Source organism: Dreissena polymorpha, chromosome 11 (genome assembly GCF_020536995.1).
Source record: "Dreissena polymorpha isolate Duluth1 chromosome 11, UMN_Dpol_1.0, whole genome shotgun sequence".
NCBI lineage: Eukaryota > Metazoa > Mollusca > Bivalvia > Myida > Dreissenidae > Dreissena > Dreissena polymorpha.
Window position 1 is genome coordinate 43946841 of NC_068365.1, and position 20625 is coordinate 43967465.

General features: G+C 36.9%; 1 protein-coding gene across 2 annotated transcripts in view; it reads right to left on the bottom strand.

The window, feature by feature from the left end:
- Positions 1-1064: 1064 nt before the first annotated feature.
- LOC127850021 (tumor susceptibility gene 101 protein-like) overlaps positions 1065-20625 on the bottom strand; it is a 37320-nt gene continuing 17759 nt past the window's right edge. For both annotated transcript variants that reach the window (XM_052382759.1, XM_052382761.1), the window contains exons 7-12: positions 12277-12417; positions 11355-11470; positions 10038-10130; positions 8780-8913; positions 2572-2674; positions 1065-1539 (exon numbers count right to left, since the gene is read on the bottom strand). In XM_052382759.1, the coding sequence (XP_052238719.1) occupies positions 1450-1539; positions 2572-2674; positions 8780-8913; positions 10038-10130; positions 11355-11470; positions 12277-12417 (677 nt within the window). In that variant the 3' untranslated portion in view covers positions 1065-1449. The remainder of the gene's footprint in view (positions 1540-2571; positions 2675-8779; positions 8914-10037; positions 10131-11354; positions 11471-12276; positions 12418-20625) is intronic.

Consider the following 20625-nt stretch of genomic DNA (forward strand, 5'->3'; position numbering starts at 1 on the left):
TATAGTTAATTCACCTACCACTTTTACAACCAGAACAATACATTCTTGTTCCATAATTAACAATTACAGATGTGCACAAATCAACAAGATGGACCTTTTTCAAAATGCTATCATGGATAACATTCAGTTGTTATTGGCCTGAACATGTCAGACATAGCCATCTATGTGAAAATATTGATCGATTTCTGTACACAACAGGGTATAGGCATGAAGGTCCACAATAAAACTAACTTAATATCAACATCATTTTATGTATTAAATAAGAAACCAGCTGGAGTCCGCAATAACTGAAACATTGTTTTAACAAGAGCGCCGCATGACGGAGCAATATACGCCCGATTCGTGTGCCATTGGAGATGGACTAATTGAAAATGGACTAATTGACCCTATGACCTAGTTTTTTACCTGGCATGACCCATATTCGAACTTGGCCTAGATATCAACTAGATGCAACTACTGACCAAGTTTGGTGAAGATAAGATTTATACAATTTGAATTAGAGTCCGGACAAAGTAAAATGCACTAATTGACCCTTTGACCTAGTTTTTGACCCAGCATGACCCATATTCGGACTTGACCTAGATATCAACTAGATGCAACTACTGACCAAGTTTGGTGAAGATCGGATGAATACAATTTGAATTAGAGTCCGGACAAAGTGGCGCCGTTGAAAATGCACTAATTGACCCTATGACCTAGTTTTTGACCCGGCATGACCCATATTCGAACTTAGCCTATATATCAACTAGATGCAACTGCTGACCAAGTTTGGTGAAGATCGGATGAATACAATTTGAAATAGAGTCCGGACAAAGTGGCCCCTTTGAAAATGCACTTATTGACCCTATGACGTAGTTTTTGACCCGGCATGACCCATATTCGAACTTGGCCTAGATATCAACTAGATGCAACTGCTGACCAAGTTTGGTGAAGATCGGATGAATACAATTTGAATTAGAGTCCGGACAAAGTGATGCCTTCCGCCCGCCGCCCGCCGCCCGCCCGCCGCCCGCCCGCCCGCCAAGGGGTTTCACATAATACGTCCCGTATTTTATACGGGCGTATAAAAACAACTAAAAAAAATAAATATTTCTAGTTCAAATATGACATCATTTTTTTCTTTTTCTTTACTTATGAATGAGAAAGGAATTTAAGAAAGCAACATATTTCCCATACGGAGCTTCCAGATGACAAGTTCAGCACAAATGACTGGCAACACACAACAGTGTAGAGTACCTCCTTTTGGGAAAACTGGGCTTAATGCCAGTGCTGAAAGTGTCGCCCAAGATTTTTCATAGAAATGAAGTCCCTTCTAAAAACAATTCCAGTATAGGCGTTAAGTGTCATCTCTGATTAGCCTGTGTAGACTGCACAGGCTAATCTGGGGCATCATGTTACGCACATGCATTCAGCCCAGTTTTCTCAGAGCTAAGCTAAGTTGTGACACAGTTAGGCTATTGGAGGCAGGCCTGCCTTCTCCCTACACTTCTGGATCAATGCACGCAACATGAACTGCTTCCTTGACAGCTCTCGCACATTCTGAAAATAACAACATGTAAGAAAACAACTACAATTCTGTCAGAGTGCTGATCCAAAGGCTGTAAATACATGTATTGTCATTCAATAACTTACTCTGAAATTAAGAAATCTGTGTTCTATGAAAAGGGGGTTCGATGAATGTGCGTGAAGTGTCATGCCAGATTAGCCTGTGAAGTCTGCACAGGCTAATCAGGGACAACACTTTCTGCCTAAAATGTTTTTTTGATAAAAAGAGACTTTTTGTACACAAAAATACCATAAAAGCAGACTGCACAGGCTAATCTGGGTCGACACTTGATGCACACGCATTAAACCACCCTTTTCACAGAGGCCTTTTTTTTCATACACCACACAAATATTGGCAATGCCGTTCAAGAATCAGCTATATCCCCACATGTGATTCTTTTTTTAAAGTTCAAGTTGTTACCTTGAGACAACAGGACACGTACATTTTAGTATCTCCTCAATAACATTAACTTTTAAAGAAGTTTCATAATAATCCTTCAAAAGGTATAAGCAATATTGAGCCGAAAAAAGGACTCAAGATTTTGACCTGAACCAGAAATTACTGACTAATGCCTTCTGCAAATCACCTCAATCACCTTATGAATATTTAAGAAACCTTTCTAATAATCCTTCAAAGGGTATAGGAGAAAGGTAAAGGACATATGGATAGAGACTGAAGGACTGACCGCAAAAATGAAATTCCTACACCCTTCCCTTCCCGCTCAAAACAGTGCACTGTCTTATATACACACTAATAGGTTTTAACTGTTATACACATCTTTGCAACAAATGAAACTAATTCTGCTGAAGTGTAATATCATGTCTTTCAGACTTTTATTCTATATACTATTATTTTTCATTTAATGTCTGAAGATTTAATACATAGCTGTTCCAAATAACCAACCAATGGGAATGAATTTGATGACTTAGCTTTACAGCATTCTTATAGAATTTCCCAGATTACAACTCTTCTGATGTCTATACATTTAGTGATATTACAATCTGACAACAGCAAGATATTTTTACCTTGAGAAAGACGTCCAACTCAATAACATTCTTCCGCAATGCCTCTCCCAGGTAATATATGGCATCTTCTATAGCCTGCTCCTCTGCGAATGACTTCAATAACCTATCATAACACACACACAAAAAAACGTTATTTTAGTCTCATTTTAGGAAAACAGGGCTTAATGCATGTGCATCAAGTGTCTTACCAGATAAGCCTTTGAAGTCCGCACAGTCTTATCAGGGACAACACTTTCCACTTTTATGGTATTTTTCATTTAAAGGAATTCTACTCATAGTAAAATCCAGTAAACGTGGAAAGTGAATAATAAATGCATATGAATTAAGCCCTGTTTCACCAGATTAAGCTCATTCAGGCCTTGTCACAGCTGCACAGTAAGAATTTTTGTGACCACCAGATTATCACAGTTTGTATACCACTCAATATGAAAGGTAGGGGTACAGGTTTGTGTGCCGGTACCTGTCAAGCAGCATAACAGTCTCACTCTGTTATATATTTTGCATATTTTTTTTGTTAAATAACCACAATTTTAATTAATAAATACCCTATTAATAAGCTGCTAAACCTTTGCCTACATCAAACACATTCGGCTTGATTATACTGACAACCTAAGATTTATTTCACTGATTATTTGCCCTTCTTGGAAAGTGTCCAGTTCCCTAGGAGTTAGGAATGTCATGTCATACAATCATTAAATTTTGAAAACAAGAAATGTGCCCACACGACACAAATGCCCCAACTGTAACTTTGTCAAATGCATAACTGTTTGAATGTATGGGTCACAAAGACCTTGACCTTTGACCTAGTGACCTCAAACCATGTTTGATTGTAGATCTAAATGAGATGCATGCACATGTGAAGTTTAAAGAACCCAAGAGTTTTCATTTTATGAGCAAGGTTAAAGTTTTGGGACAGACACACACATACAATGACAGACACACACACACAATGACAGACAGGCAGACAGACAGGCCAAAAACAATATACCTCCTGATCATTCGATCTGGGGGCATACAAATATAAAATTATAAAAGCAGCTTTATATGAATTTTGTATTTAAAAAAAAATAAAAATTATTAAACCTTTTTATATGGTTCATAGCTAATAAAACACAGGCATAATTCTGACCATGAGATTCACTTTGTTTTTACAAGGATCCGTTCCTCGGTATAGCATTTGATTAAGCCTGTAAGTGGAATGTCATATACTGAATGGCAGCTGTTACCCCACCCAATGTTATTAAGTCAAAAATGCAAAAACACTTCTTGTTTTATATTTTATCTTATAAAAAACAACAACACATTGTATGTTGTTTATGTCTGGGAATAAAGGCAATTAAAACTGTATTTGAAAAGAAATTTAAACAAGAGTGCCAAACTGTCACAAGATACGCCCGTTCAAAGGTTTTGGACATCTTGCTCAATGCTTGAAATAAACTAAGTGACCTCGAGACCTACTTATTGACCCTGCATGACCTTTATTTGAACTTGACCTAGACATCATTTAGATGTAACATCTGACTAAATTTGGTGAAGATCAGATGAAAACTACTTCAATTAGAGAGAGGGCACCATGCTTAATCCTTGAAATGCGACCCCGTGACCTAGTTTTTGACCCGGCATGACCCATATTTGAACTTGACCTAGATATTGTCTAGACACAACTTCTGACCAAGTTTGGTGAAGATCGGATGAAAACTATTTGAATTAGAGAGCGGAAACTGCTGTGGACGCCGCCCGCCGCCCTCCCACCAAGGGTGAAACTATAATACGTCCCGTTTTTAAAAACGGGCTTATAAAAAAGATCTTTTGCATTAAAAACAAGCCCACACTGTTTTTGTACTTTTACTGTCAATCAAGTTGTTAATCGCTACAAACCTTTGCCAAGGCCAAAATTTGCAACTGATTGATTTACAAAGCTGATTTATTTGTAATGTATTAAGTTCCTTATTCATGTACATTGAAAGACATGATGTACTTAAAAAATAGACTACACCTTATGTCTACAGAGGTGTCATTTCTGGGATATGGACAAAACCCCTCCCGGATAAAAACCCTCCTGTCATTTTCATATGGGGCGGACAAAAACCCTCTCATGAATAAACGGGAGCGTACAAAAACCCTCCCATGAAAAAAACGGGAGGGCACAAAAACCCTCCCGTGAAAGGAACTAAACACCGACAAATGTGTTGCATTCATTAATCCGAAAATATTACCCATTGTGTGTATTGTGTTTTCAGGGATGCGAAATTGAAAGAAGAAAATGTTTATCGATAAACTGTATATTTTCTAATGTGCATATATATGCGATAATCCAATATAATAACAACATTAGTGCTGCAACAATATACTGGTTTATCGGTATATATCGCAATACGCAATCCGCATATTGTATTGCGATACGATTTTCATCATACCGGTACGAACATTTTACAAAAATTCATTCACATTTCGTCCAGAAAAGCCATTCGAAATAATGATAACAGGTTACAATATACTTAAATATTTTGGAGTGCAATGCTATATTCTCTAAAAACATGAACATCTTTTGTAAGAAGACACAATTCTCTGTTGGGGCACTTGCCATGGCTTTATTTTAGAATGTTTCTTTGTGCATGTGGTAGGGAAAACATTGATGTTTAACAGAAATTCACTCTTTTGCTTGAAGGTTGGAGACTACATGAGACTTTGACAGATGGCGGGAAACCCTTCTCAACTGGTACGAAGCCGGTAAATAGATTGCCATAAAACAGTGACCGCTGATTCGCGTCGAGTTCTTTCTTGCATAACGTATGACCCCCCTTTTTTATTGTTTAAATTTTTTGCTCGAAATGCTTGGAATGCTCTTTAAGAAAAGATATGTTTGTGTTGGAAATCTTTTAGTATATTGTGACCATAACAAGGTAAACAAAACAAAGCAGTGTAAAAAAAAAATTCCATAAAAATAGCATTCTGAAAGTGTATTATACGGAGTAGTGTTGTTACATCGGAACATTCGTTCGATGCTTTTGAACAGATTATCGTTGAATTAATTGCGCACAGCTGTAAATGTTTTGTTCGATTCTGAATTGAGCATTATTAAATTTGTATTCCGAATTTCGGAATTACGCTTCCAAATTTTAATGCTAATGCGACAATAAAAAATTATAGCATCAAATAAAAAGTGCTTTATCCTTTGTCTCAATAAAAAGCGCACGAAAATTATACAGACATGTAGAACTTGGCATGGAAAGTATGGGTGTATTTTGTGTTGCATAAAAACGGGAACATCACATCAGGTGAATTACGAGTGTTCAGTGGAAAAAAACGCCCCGGTTGGACGTTATTTCATCACATCTTTAAATAGTAACGAATGCTTAAATGTATTTGATACTTAAGAAAATTTGCGAATGTTTGTGTTTCTTGTTATTCTTGAGCACATTTATAGTAAATATATACCAGAATTTGCTTTAAAACTGGAATATACGGGATTATCGGGTAATTGGCAAGTTATAATTTTGGTACAAGTTAGCAATATATTGCGATATATTGCAATACGGATTTTTGAACTGACAATAAATTGCAATACGGTTTTTGGCGTATTGTTGCAGCACTAAACAACATCAATAAAAACATAAAATGAGGCCATTTATAGACAAGTGAATTTAAATTTAGATTGAATGCAATAATATACATAGCAACAATTAATCACGTTTTACGCGCATTCATGCAAAAAACGCGCTTTCCGGGAACTTTCTGAAAACCTTGCAAAAATGAAAATGAAATTCTGTTGACAACAATGCATTTGCATGTAACTAATTTGTCTGAATTTGTTACTTAATTTATCTTTGACTGTAACGTTTTCAATTGCATTTTTGCAGATAATATTTAAATGCATATTGTCAAATCTGTCAATGATTCAAACGATCGATAGCACATACAGCATTACCGATAGTCGCTAACGGTTATTCAGGCCCATTAATCAGCTAATCATAACAATGAACTAGTAGTTAATGGCATACAATAATATATATCAAAATATCAAACTGTGAATCTGCAACTGCGGACAAAAACCCTCCCGTGAAAGCAATTAAACACCGACAAATGTAATTGCTCCACGCAGTGTTGCATTCATTAATCCGAAAAATTTACTTAAAATAGCAAACTGTGAATCTGCAACCACTTTTAGTTTTTAATTAGTTTAATCACAGAATCAATTAAAAGCAATTAAACACCGAAAAATGTATTTGCTCTACACAATGCTGCATTCATTAATCCTAAAAATTCTCTTAATGCTGACTATAGTCACGGACATTATTGTGACGACAATCAACTCCACCACAAGTCACAACCATGAGGGAGACCAGTTCCACGTCGAAGCGATGAAGCCTTTTGCCATTAACGTGTGATGAATAAAAAAAGATACAGGACTTTATTGTTTTCTTAATGCACTGGATGGCGCACAAATTGATATTTTATATAAACACACTACTTGTTATTCATAATAATTACCCATGAATGTCGTAGTTCTTATCATACTTAGTAATCATAAAAATCTGAGTTCCAACATACATGTATATAAATTTTCTCCCTTGCATACGTCTTTAATTTTGCTGACATCTAAGCTATTGTAAAAGTGACTCTTGGCAAGACAATACTTTTTTATCAAAAAGGGTTCAAACCAGGGCACGTTCTTAGACTTAAAATAAAGAATAGACTAAGAACCACTAAATACTTCCATCATTTGAACATATACAAACTACCACTAGTGATTATGTCATAACAAATTGTGGTACATGAAGATTTATATAGATAGAGAAGTTAATGTCAAATTTGACTCAAAATTCAAACAATTACTGAATTTTCATTTTAAAGAATATTATTTATTCTTAGATTTACTGATAAGTCTAAAAATTGTTTGGTGAATACGCTCCTAGGAGGGCAATGACAATTTGAGGAATCATTTAGATTCGGATCAATGTATATAATTAGAAATCAAAAATGAATTCTCCATTTTACAAGGCAGTTGCCGTATTCACTACATAAGCACAAAGGCGATTTGAATTTTTGATAGCAAACCAAAGTTGAACATTGGGAGTAAAATACAAACAAAATTGAACGCAGCAGTGAGCACACAGACCAATATGAACGCAGCAGTGAGCACACAGACCAATATGAACGCAGCAGTGAGCACACAGACCAATATGAACGCAGCAGTGAGCACACAGACCAATATGAACGCAGCCGTGAGCACACAGACCAATATGAACGCAGCAGTGAGCACACAGACCAATCAGCAGTGAGCACACAGACCAATATGATTGAAAGATATAAGCCACGCTCTGTGAAAAGGGTGTTTAATGCATGTGTGTAAAGTGTCGTCCCAGATTAGCTTGTGCAGTCCGCACAGGCGGGTCAGGGACGACACTTTTTGCCTTTACTGGATTTTTGTTAAGAAGAGACTTTCTGCAAACGAAAACTAGAGCTTTGTCAAAGATGTGGCGAATACCCCCACATGCCGCATTGACACAGAATATTTTGCATGTTGTCTTTACATAAAACAGCGGACACCATGCTCAATGTTTAAAATGCACTAAGTGACCCCGTGACCTTGTTTTTGACCCGGCATGGCCCATGTTCAAACTTTACCTTCACATCCTCTAGATACATCTTCTGACCAAGTGTGGTGAAGCTCAGATGAAAACTACTTGAATTAGAGAGCGGACCCCATGCTGAATCTTTAAAACACACTAAGTTTTTGACCCAGCAAGGCCCGTGTTCAAACTTGACCTAGACATCATGTAGATACAAAATCTGACCAAGTTTGGTGAAGATCAGATGAAAACAACTTGAATTAGAGAGCGGACGCTTAATACGGACCGACAGACAGACAGACCGACCGACTGACAAGCTCACTCCTATATACTAGTACCCCCTTAAACTTCGTTTGTGGGGGTATAAATATCATAAAAATGAAAAGTGTTGTCCCAGATAAGCCTGTGTGACAGCAAGCACTTTAGGTTCATGTATTAAGCCCCATTGTCCCAGAGTGAGACTCATACACTACTACCGGACTTCTTAGATTATAAAACCGATTGACTGTAAGACGGTCGCACAACTTTTGGGCAAATTTTGCATCAACCTTCTTATGAGACAGGGTTAAACATTCCCACATAGAAACTATTTTTCTTTCAAACAAAACCATACATGGTCCCCTGTTTGTACTCACTGTCTGTACAGTGGTGCAGTGGTATCAACAGCATCATCAATGCTCAGCTGCTCCTGGTTTTTCATCCGTGACACCGCCTCCTTCACCTCCCCCTCCTTGGAGCGCAACAACTGCATGTGTGATTGTAGGTCAGTCTGCAAGATAAACACACATCCATTTGACAGCTGCATGTGTGATTGTAGGACAGCCTGCAAGATCAACACACATCCATTAAACAGCTGCAGGTGTGATTGTAGGTCAGTCTGCAAGATAAACACACATCCATTAGACAGCTGCATTTGTGATTGTAGGTCAGTCTGCAAGATAAATACACATCCATTAGGCAGCTGCAGGTGTGATTGGAGGTCAGTCTGCAAGATAAACACACATCCATTAGACAGCTGCATGTGTGATTGGAGGTCAGTCTGCAAGATAAACACACATCGATTAGACAGCTGCATGTGTGATTGTAGGTCAGTCTGCAAGAAAAACACACATCCATTAAACAGCTGCATGTGTGATTGTAGGTCAGTCTGCAAGATAAGCACACATCCATTAAACAGCTGTATGTGTGATTGGAGGTCAGTCTGCAAGATAAGCACACATCCATTAAACAGCTGCATGTGTGATTGGAGGTCAGTCTGCAAGATAAACACACATGCATTAGACAGCTGCATGTGTGACTGGATGTCAGTCTGCAAGATAAACACACATCCATTAGACAGCTGCATGTGTGACTTTAGGTCAGTCTGCAAGATAAACACACATCCATTAGACAGCTGCATGTGTGATTGGAGGTCAGTCTGCAAAATAGTTAAGGTATGTCTGTTTACTTTTGTACAAAATACTTCTAGTGATAACTTGTAACATGTATTAATCAATCTGGTTTAAGATTGAAGAAAAAAACATTTGATTTATTATTCTTTAATGGTTATAACTGTATTCACAAATAAGATGCGTCGGTGAAAAGGAAACCCCGACAACATACTATTTGGACTCAATGTGGTATTGCAAACAAATCTCAAAGTGCTTAAGTTAAATGCACACTATTTTTGAACAAACAGACAAATACAGGGAAGATGACAATGTTGAATGTCTCTGTCTGTTTAAGGGTAAGAATACAACAGTCATGAAATACTTTCTGTCAAGCTGTTTGCGATGGCAACATTTATCATGAATTATTTGACATATTTATGTGAATGTTTCCATAAATGCATACAACTTATCGCTGCCCAAAAGATGCTGGTCTGGTATATACAACATTTTTGTCAAGAAGTACCTTTTCCTTTTCAAGATCTTGCATCATTTGTTCTAGTTTCTGTTTGCCCTTGAGCAGGTCAGCCTGTGTCTTATATAGCACATCCATCTCAGCCTGGGGAACAAAACATGGCATTAACAAAACACGGCATTAACAAAACATGGCATTAACAAAACATGGCATTAACAAAACATGGCATTAACAAAACATGGTATTAACAAAACATGGCATTAACAAAACATTGCATTAACAAAACATGGCATTAACAAAACATGGCATTAACAAAACATGACATTAACAAAACATGGTATTAAAAGAACATGACATCAACAAAACATGGTATTAACAAAACATGACATTAACAAAACATGGTATTAACAAAACATGACATTAACAAAACATGGTATTAACAAAACATGACATTAACAAAACATGATGTTAACAAAATATGGCATTAACAAAACATGACATTAACAAAACATGGCATTAACAAAACATGACATTAACAAAACTGGCATTAACAAAGCATGACATAAACAAAACATGACATTAACAAAACATGGTATTAACAAAACATGACATTAACAAAACATGGTATTAACAAAACATGACATTAACAAAACATGGTATTAACAAAACATGATGTTAACAAAATATGGCATTAACAAAAAATAGCATTAACAATACATGGTATTCACAAAACATGACATTAACAAAACATGACATCAACAAAACAAGGAATGATCATCTCCGCAAAAGAACAAAACATGGTATGTATAACCTTGCAAAGGAACAAAATATAGCATGATCAATATTGCAAAAGGACATAGCAATTATAGCACTTCAACTTTATTTTCAAAATCAAATTTCATAAACAATAAATGGAAAATTAAATAAGACATCAAAATTAGTCCAGCAAATTTGCAAGCATGAATTTGCGCCCAACTTATTAAATATTTGGCTTCATAATGTTGTTTTTTTTTCTGTTTTATTTACTAGAGGGAGTTAGAACTAAGAAGGTCAGCTGCTTGACAAAACATATCTGATCATTAAATAGGCCTGGTTCTATGAAAACTGTTTTTTACGCATGTAAAGTGTCTGCCCATATTAGCCTGTGCAGTCCACAAAGACTTATCACGGATGACACTTTCCACGTAATATTTTGTTTAAATAAAGTTTCTTATAAGCAAAAATCCGGTTCAGCAGAGTGTTGTACCTGATTAGCCTGAGGGGACTGCACAGGCTTACCTGGCATGCTACTTTACCCACATGCATTAAGCCCAGTTTTCCAGTATGATGCTTAAATAATCAACCTTGATTTCGCACATATTCACCAACCTGGGCCTGGGCGAATGTCTCCCTCAGTCTTCTTTTCATCTTGTCTTCCACAGCGGACAGCAGAGAGGCCTTGATGTGTTCCTCTGTTACGGTGCTGTTACCACTGAACGTTGAAGCTACACCACAGAAATCATGCAGATGAATATGAGCACTGACCTCTACCAAAGTGTTGCTATCATAAACAATTGTGCTTGATGGTTGAATACACTAAACACATAATTAAGAAGGTAACTATACTGCAAAAGTAATGGCCAACAAACTCACAGGTGTAAGTTAAGAGCCACCACAAAATGCCCTATCCCTCTTACAGGGTTCAATTAAACTCTTTATTAATAAAAATCAATAAACGTTTCAAACTTTGAAAAATTAGTTTTACATTCACATGAGGGAAATAAGCTAAAAGCAGGAGAAATCACACCCCTGATACTTGTTCCCCTGATTATGTTATACATGCCACAACATATAACTTTGTAACTCTTAAGTTTTTTTAAAGCCTTGCAATGTAAACCTTTCATCAACAAGTAATTCAAATTCATGTAACCAAACCCATTAACCTAATATTATCTTTATCTTTTCCAGAAATGAATTAATTTAACATCAACTATGAGATTGTATAAATCCAATAATTAATTTGAGCCTCACTCTGGGAAAACAGGGCTTAATGCATATGCTTATTGTCATCCCCGACATGCTTGTGCTGATTAGGAAAAATCCTTTCTGCCTGAACTGGAATATTTGCTATGAACATTTTAACTCTAAGCACAATATACAATAAAAGAGGACAGTCATCTCTGATTAATCTGAAATTACACTACGCACATGCATTAAGCCCCATTTTCGCAGAATGAGGCTAATTTATATTTTATTGATTTTCAACACAAAATTATCACAGTTGAAGGATGCTGTTCGAATCTATCCTTACCAGTAGTGGCATGTGTTGGTGGATATGGATTAGGGTATGGGGTGTTGTCTGGGTAGCTTCCGGCAGCAGTAGATGTTGGGTAACCACCTAAATTGGTTGCCGGGTAACCAGGGTAGCTGCTTGTCTGGGCTTGGTTGTAAGCTGTGTTAAACAAAAGAAGTACAAACATCATAATTGACGTTAATTAGGACTGTTTTTCTTGATTTGGGGAAAAGGCGTTGCCTTCCATTTTGGGGAAAAAATTATCAACAAAACTAAACAAGAGGGCCTGAAAGGCCCAAAGTCGCTCACCTGAGATAACAAGATATTATTGGGACAAATCTTCTGACCAAGTTTCACGAAGATCAGAAAATAAATGTGGCCTCTAGAGTGTTAACAAGGTTTTACTATAGCCATATAAGGAAAAATGCCCCGCCCCCTAGCAGCCATGTTTTTCAACCAACCAGCATCATTTTTGAACTCTTCCAAGATATTATCAGGATGAATCTTCTGACCAAGTTTCATGAAGATCGGACAGTAAATGTGGCCTCTAGAGTGTTAACAAAATTTTACTATAGCCATATAAGAAAAAAAAATTGTTTAAAAAGCCCCGCCCTTTGAAAGCCATTTTTTTCAAGCAAACATAATTATTTTCAAACTCATCCAAGATATCATTGAGACCAATCTTTTGACCAAATGTCATGAAGATTGGACAATAAATGTGGCCTCTAGAGTGTTAACAAGGTTTTAATATAGCCCTGGTGAATACGGCTCCTGTTAATGTACATGTAATCATACAAACTTTAATACATTGTAATTAACATTTGTAACTATTAATTGAATTCTTATTGCCATGGCAATTATTGCATTTAATTTGTAATGTTACTACCTGTTTGTGTTTATGCAAAATCTATTTGGTACTTAATTTAATAAAGATGAAGATATTCACAAAGAAACATTCCTAATAAATGATTATAAGATTGGTTTAATCATCCATGAATGTTCTGAGAAGCGTATTAAACATTCTTGGATTTTAACACATTAACACGACCAGACTTTTGAGGTGGGCACATTATGGGGCGGATACACTTCTCTTAAGTTGTTAATGTTTGAGGGTGCCTCCCCTCCACTAAAAAACCAACACATGTCCCTTGCTGGTGTTAAAAAATTGAAAAGATGCATTGTCACGTGTGAAGCATGGAATAAAAAACAATGACAGAGGAGTAATTTACAATAAACTTGAACCATTAAACTACAGTTGAAACCTGATGGCTCTAACTCGCTGGGACCAACAACAAAAGTTCGAGCCATCCTGAATTCAGGCCAACCGATTTCTTATAAACTTATGTTTACTAACATGAAACTGAAATAGATTTACATCTCCAGTTGAAGAGTTTTCATACTGCCTAAACTCTGTACGACTTTCTGCTTATGAATTAATAATTACCTAATATAAACTTAATATTATTTAGTTATCTATATTTTAAAACAGTTACACCTGCAATCATTCAAAAATATCATATAACAAGAAACCGTCGGAGACGGGTGATGCTCCCCAAAGTTTTTTATGTCACAATATTGCACAATATATTCAGATTAAAGGAAACGTCTTGAGGGCACAGTAGTTGGGGGAACAAGAATATTTTTATATAAAATTTCAAAGGGCCATAACTCTGTGACAAATCATCCAAACAGAACCCGCTAATACTATACACATCTCCTCTTGGTAGTGAAGCTTCCATTAAAGTATCATTGAATTCTGGTCATTAGTTGCTGAGAAATAGCCTGGACAAGAATTGCACTATATGTACAGTTAATGGAAAATTTCAAAGGGCCATAACTCTGTGAAAAATCATACGACCAAAACCCGCTGATAATATGCACATCTCCTCTTGGTAGTGAAGCTTCCCATAAATTTTCATTGAATTCCAGTCATAAGTTGCTGAGAAATAGCCCGGACAAGAATTGCACTATATGTACAGTTAATGGAAAATTTCAAAGGGCCATAACTCTGTGAAAAATCATCCAACCAGAACCCGCTAATAATATGCACATCTCCTCTTGGTAGTGAAGCTTCCCATAAAGTTTCATTGAATTCCGGTCATTTGTTGCTGAGAAATAGCCCGGACAAGAATTGCACTTTACGTACAGTTAATGGACAATTTCAAAGGGCCATAACTCTGTGAAAAATCATCCCACCAGAACCTGCTGATAATATGCACATCTCCTTTTGGTAGTGAAGCTTCCCATAAAGTTTCATTGAATTCCAGTCATTAGTTGCTGAGAAATAGCCCGGACAAGAATTGCACTTTACGTACAGTTAATGGAAAATTTCAAAGGGCCATAACTATGTGAAAAAATCATCCAACCAGAACCAGCTGATAATATGCACATCTCCTCTTGGTAGTGAGGCTTCCCATAAAGTTTCATTGAATTCCGGTCATTAGTTGCTGAGAAATAGCCCAGACAAAAATTGTGCACGGACTGACACACGCACAGATTGACGGACACACGGACGGACTGACGGACAGACAAAGCGGCAACTATATGCTCCCCCCAATATTTTTTTGGGGAGCATGATAATAAATGTATATTATATCAGCTCGTTTTTTACGTAGCATATTAATGGGTACATGTAAGCAACAACGTTAAACAAAGCAATCATAAGCATCATATGCACATCACTGAAATATTTAACAGCATGACATGTACAACAATGTATTGTTTTATTTGCTTGTTTTTTTTTTATATTTAAGAATTTCATGATGTATATATACAAAGTTTTCTACTTTATCAAGTTGGCATATTACATGTTGTGATAAAGCTGTTGCAGCCATAATCTTACAACATTAACAAAAACGCCAGATTGTTTACAAAATGTCATCTTTAAGTTTTAATCAAATCAATTAAACATCGAGTCAATGACATGTTTGCAACCATAGCGAGTCTTTAATCAAGTGCTCATAATCAATTAACAGTTTTCCGCGATCCGAAGCGAGTTCGAGCCAAACAAACAAAAGAACATGTGAAAACTGTGACTGGGAATGTGCAAACAGTTTGAGCCATTCAATTATTCGACCCTCGCGAATTCGAGCCAGGCAACAGAAATTTACATGAAAATATATCAATAAAAAATCGTTGCTTAGAGAAGAGTTTGTGCCAACCGAAAATTTGAGCCAAGCGAAATTGAGCCATCGGGTTGTGACTGTAAATGGAAATTTTGATAAGATAACAGACTACTTTTTGTTTGGAATTGTTTAGATACAGAAATGAATATCAGGAGATCACACTTTGTCTGCAATGTGCTATAATGCAAGGCACTAAAATGCAATGTATAATAATTTTATAATGCAACATGCTTTAATGCCATGTGCTATAATGCAATGAGCTTAAATATCACGTTCTATAACATAATGTGCTACAGTGCAATCTGCTATCATGAAATGTTCTACAATACAATGTTCTTTAAGGCTATGTGCTATAATATAATGTGCTACAGTGCAATCTGCTATCATGAAATGTTCTACAATACAATGTTCTTTAAGGCTATGTGCTATAACATAATGTGCTACAGTGCAATCTGCTATCATGAAATGTTCTACAATGCAATGTTCTTTAAGGCTATGTGCTATAACATAATGTGCTACAGTGCAATCTGCTATCATGAAATGTTCTACAATGCAATGTTCTTTAAGGCTATGTGCTATAACATAATGTGCTACAGTGCAATCTGCTATCATGAAATGTTCTACAATGCAATGTTCTTTAAGGCTATGTGCTATAACATAATGTGCTACAGTGAAATCTGCTATCATGAAATGTTCTACAATACAATGTTCTTTAAGGCTATGTGCTATAACATAATGTGCTTTATCACACTTTCACAGCAAATTCGGTGGATTAAAGCCCTGTTTGATTAAATTTCTGCTAAAAACCATGGCACGAAACGACGTCATTTTTTTCGACAAAATGACGTCATAAATCCATCGAAATTCTCCAGTTAAACTAATTGTGTTTAAATAAACAAGAGAGCCATGATGGCCCTGAATCGCTCATCTGACAAACCTTGCTACATCAACTTAAATTCTATCAGACCTATATACAATCCCAAGAAAGATTTCATTAATTAATACATTCTGACAAAATGTCATTAAGATGTGATGAAAACTGTGACATCTTTCATCTACACAAGGTTTTACTAGAATTGGCCCAGTGACCTTATTTTTGACCCCAGATGACCCATATACGATCCAAAATCAGATATTATCAAGATAAACATTCTGACCATACATCATTAAGATCAGATGAAGACTATGACCTCTATTGTCTACACAAGGGTTTTCTATGATTTGACCTAGTGACCTAGTTTTTGACCACAGATGACCCAAATACAATCCCAACCCAGATTTGATCAAGATTAACATTCTGGCAAATTTAATTAAGTTTGGATGAAATCTGTGACCTCTACTGTCTACAAAAGTTGTTTTTTTAATTTGACCTAGTGACCTAGTTTTTGACCCTAGATGACCCAAATTCAATCTCAGCACAGATTTTAACAAGACAAACATTCTGACAATATTTAATTATAGGGATGGCAAACCTAAGCAAATCCGTAACCAGTTAACCTGTTTAGATATTCGAGCGGTTAACCGACTGTCGTATTGACACATAAATGAAAAAAAACTTCCGAAAAACGTATACGTTTATAAACAATTACATGTATATGCAAATATACTCTGTCTTGTTGATTGTCTTGTAACCTAATTACTGAAACCATGTTATCAATTAAATACTGGTTTTTTACAAATTGTGTAGGTCCTGTAAATTGGGAATATACATTTGGAATCCAATACTTAGTCATTTCTGAAAGTCATTTCCGACAATGTTTACATGCTTGTCGGTGAACTGTGATGTTTCTCTGATGTAATATTACCTTATGTCATTTACCCATAATTATTGTTCCTTACCTTGACCAATGAAAGCTAGTGCAGAATTCGAATCATGTTGAGTTTTATTAACACTCATTATCCTTTAAGAATTACGAGCATTAACTGCTGATTAATAACAATTGTCAATTAGCGTAAATATACTATGCAATAAGCATAGTGGTTTCCTAACCTCTGTTGTTAAGGTTTGTTAATACTCAATGTCTTTATTAGGGTGTTTAAGTTTGCAATAGTTGTTAAAACGTTTTAACAGTGATCGGGTGTAATCACAGTGTCCAGCTTTATTGATTTTATCAAGCAATGGTAGTCAACACAATGACAAAATAAAACCTGTTCATTAATCCGCTGCACCCCGTTACTTTATGCCTTGGTCACACTGTCACGAATAAGAGCTACGAATGAGCTACGATTCAATCGGCTACGAATGACTATGAAATTGTCAAAATTCGTAGGCCGCTACGATTTCAGTACGGAGCACAACCATTTGAGTACGTATTTCGACCAATCTACCATCAAAATATTGGAAAATGAACATGGAAAGGTACGGACTGCTACTGATCGATGCGATTTAGGACGGAGCGCCACGAATCGAAACAATTAAACTACGAATCCGCTATGGTTTGGTACGATTAAGTGCAATGCTACGCGAATATGTACAATCTAACTACGGATCCACTACGGTCTAGTACGGGTCAGTACGAACTAGAACAGTCCGCTACGAAGCAGTGGGAAATGCGATGGACTAGTACGGACAGGTAGGAACAAACTAGGCTTGAACATTGAGCCCACAGCCTCTTGTATTGTCATACACAAAATGCCTCCAAAAAAGAGAACATGCAAGCGGCAGACAGGAGATACAATGTAGTTAAAAAATCGCTCGTCCTTCTCAAGGCCTCGTCGTGAGAATGGCTTCATGAGCCATATCCTCATGGCAAATGCATCATCTGCGATGATATAGTATCTATTGGACTGTCGTCACCTGGAAGAGGTGTTGCTTCCGGCATGCCAATCAACCCACTTTCGATTGCCAACTTGAGGTCGCTTTGATTCCAGATTTGTTCGTTGGTACATCTTCCTTGCGATCCAATATTTTCCCATATGAATTGGTAATCAGCGTCCACCAGGGTCATCAGCACAACAGAAGGGTAACCTTTATAGTCATAGTATTATGAGCCACCGTTCTTGGGACATCGTATGGCTACATGCTTTCCATCTCCAATGGCGTGTGGAAATTGCCATTTAGCCGCGAACTGATCGGCTATGGCCTTCCACTCCTCAGGCTCAGTAGGAGTCTGGATAACATCCCCAGCATATGCTGAAACTATGGCATCACAAACGTCCCGTACAATACTACATATCGTATTGTGTGCATCACGAAACCCATACATCAATGTACGGTAACTGTCCCTGGTGGCCAAGAACTTTGAGGTTATTGTCAACTTCAAATCTGGATTGATGGACTGTTTAAACCAGGTGTGGTTCTTTGTGATCCTGAGACCAACGACCTGTAATAGCTCATGGAACATATCAGGCCCGATTCTGTTGAAGTTTCTAAAAGCCGCCCGATCTTCAGCCATCAGTTCCGCCATCAAAGTCTCATATTGGCCGAGAGCAGGTCGTCTTAAAAGCCAGTCTCTTATCCACCACCTTCTTTTTCTTCTCTGAACTGAAACGTCCCGTACAATACTACATATCGTATTGTGTGCATCACGAAACCTATACATCAATGTACGGTAACTGTCCCTGATGGCCAACAACTTTGAGGTAATTGTCAACTTCAAATCTGGATTGATGGACTGTTTGAACCAGGTGTGGTTCTCCGTGATCCCGAGACCAACAACCTGTAATAGCTCATGGAACATATCAGGCCCGATTCTGGTGAAGTTTCTAAAAGCCGCCGGATCTTCAGCCATCAGTTTGGCCATCAAAGTCTCGTATTGGCCGAGAGCCGGTCGTCTTAAAAGCCAGTCTCTTATCCACAACCTCCTTTTCTTCTCTGATCTGATGAAAACTGGGACCTCTATTGTCTACACAAGGGTTTTCTATGATTTGACCTAGTGACCTAGTTTCTTAGCCCAGATGACCCAAATACAATCCCAATCCAGATTTTATCAAGATAAACATTCTGACCAAATTTCATAAAGATTGGATGAAAACTGTGACCTCTATTGTCTACACAAGGTTTTTCTTTTATTTGACCTAGTGACCTAGTTTTTAAACCCCTGATGACCCAAAACCAATACCAACCCAGATTTCATCAAGATAAAGATTCTGATCAAATTTTATAAAGATTGGATGAAAACTGTAACCTCTAGTGTCTACACAAGGTTTTTCTATTATTTGACCTAGTGTTTGACCCCAGATGTCCCAAAACCAATCCCAACCCAGATTTAGTCAAGACAAACATTCTGACCAAATTTCATAAAGATTGGATGAAAACTGTGACCTCTATTGTCTACACAAGGTTTTTCCAGTATTTGACCTAGTTTTTGACCCCACATGACCCAAATACAACCCCAACCCAGATTTCATCAAGATAAGCATTCTGACCAAATTTCATAAAGATTGGATGAAAACTGCGACTTCTATTGTCTACACATGGTTTTTCTATTGTTTGACCTTGTGACCTAGTTTTGACTTAGTGACTTAGTTTTTGACCCCAGATGACACAAATACAATCCCAACCCAGATTTCATCAAGATAAACATTTTGACCAAATTTCATAAAGATTGGATGAAAACTGTGACCTCTGCTGTCTACACAAACAAATTATTGACGGTTTTTATATTATTTGACCTAGTAACCTAGTTTTTGACCCCAGATGACCCAAATACAATCCCAACCCAGATTTCATCAAGATAAACATTATGACCTAATTTCATAAAGATTGGATGAAAACTGCGACCTCTATTGTCTATACAAGGTTTTTCTATTATTTGACCTAGTGACATAGTTTTTGACCCCAGATGACCCAAATACAATCCCAACCCAGATTTTATCAAGATAAACATTCTGACCAAATTTCATAACGATTGGATGAAAACTGTGACCTCTACTGTCTACACAAACAAATTGTTGACGAACACACGCACGCACACACGCACAACGGACGCCGGACATCACACAGTCACATAAGCTCACCATGTCACTTCGTGACAGGTGAGCTAAAAAGGTTTACTGAATAAAAAAGGATAAATACAATAATACATTAGTGTTGATTATAGATCAGGTTTATCATGCTTGGCACCAAAACGAAAAAGCACTCACCAAGGCTCGATCTATAATCAACACTAACCTATTATTCTCTTTGTAACATACTGTTCTACAATGCCATCTGCTACTAGTGTCAGGAAATGTTCTATATCGCATTGATATATAAGGCAATGTGCTATAATAACTTTTTGCTATAATTCAATAAGCACTT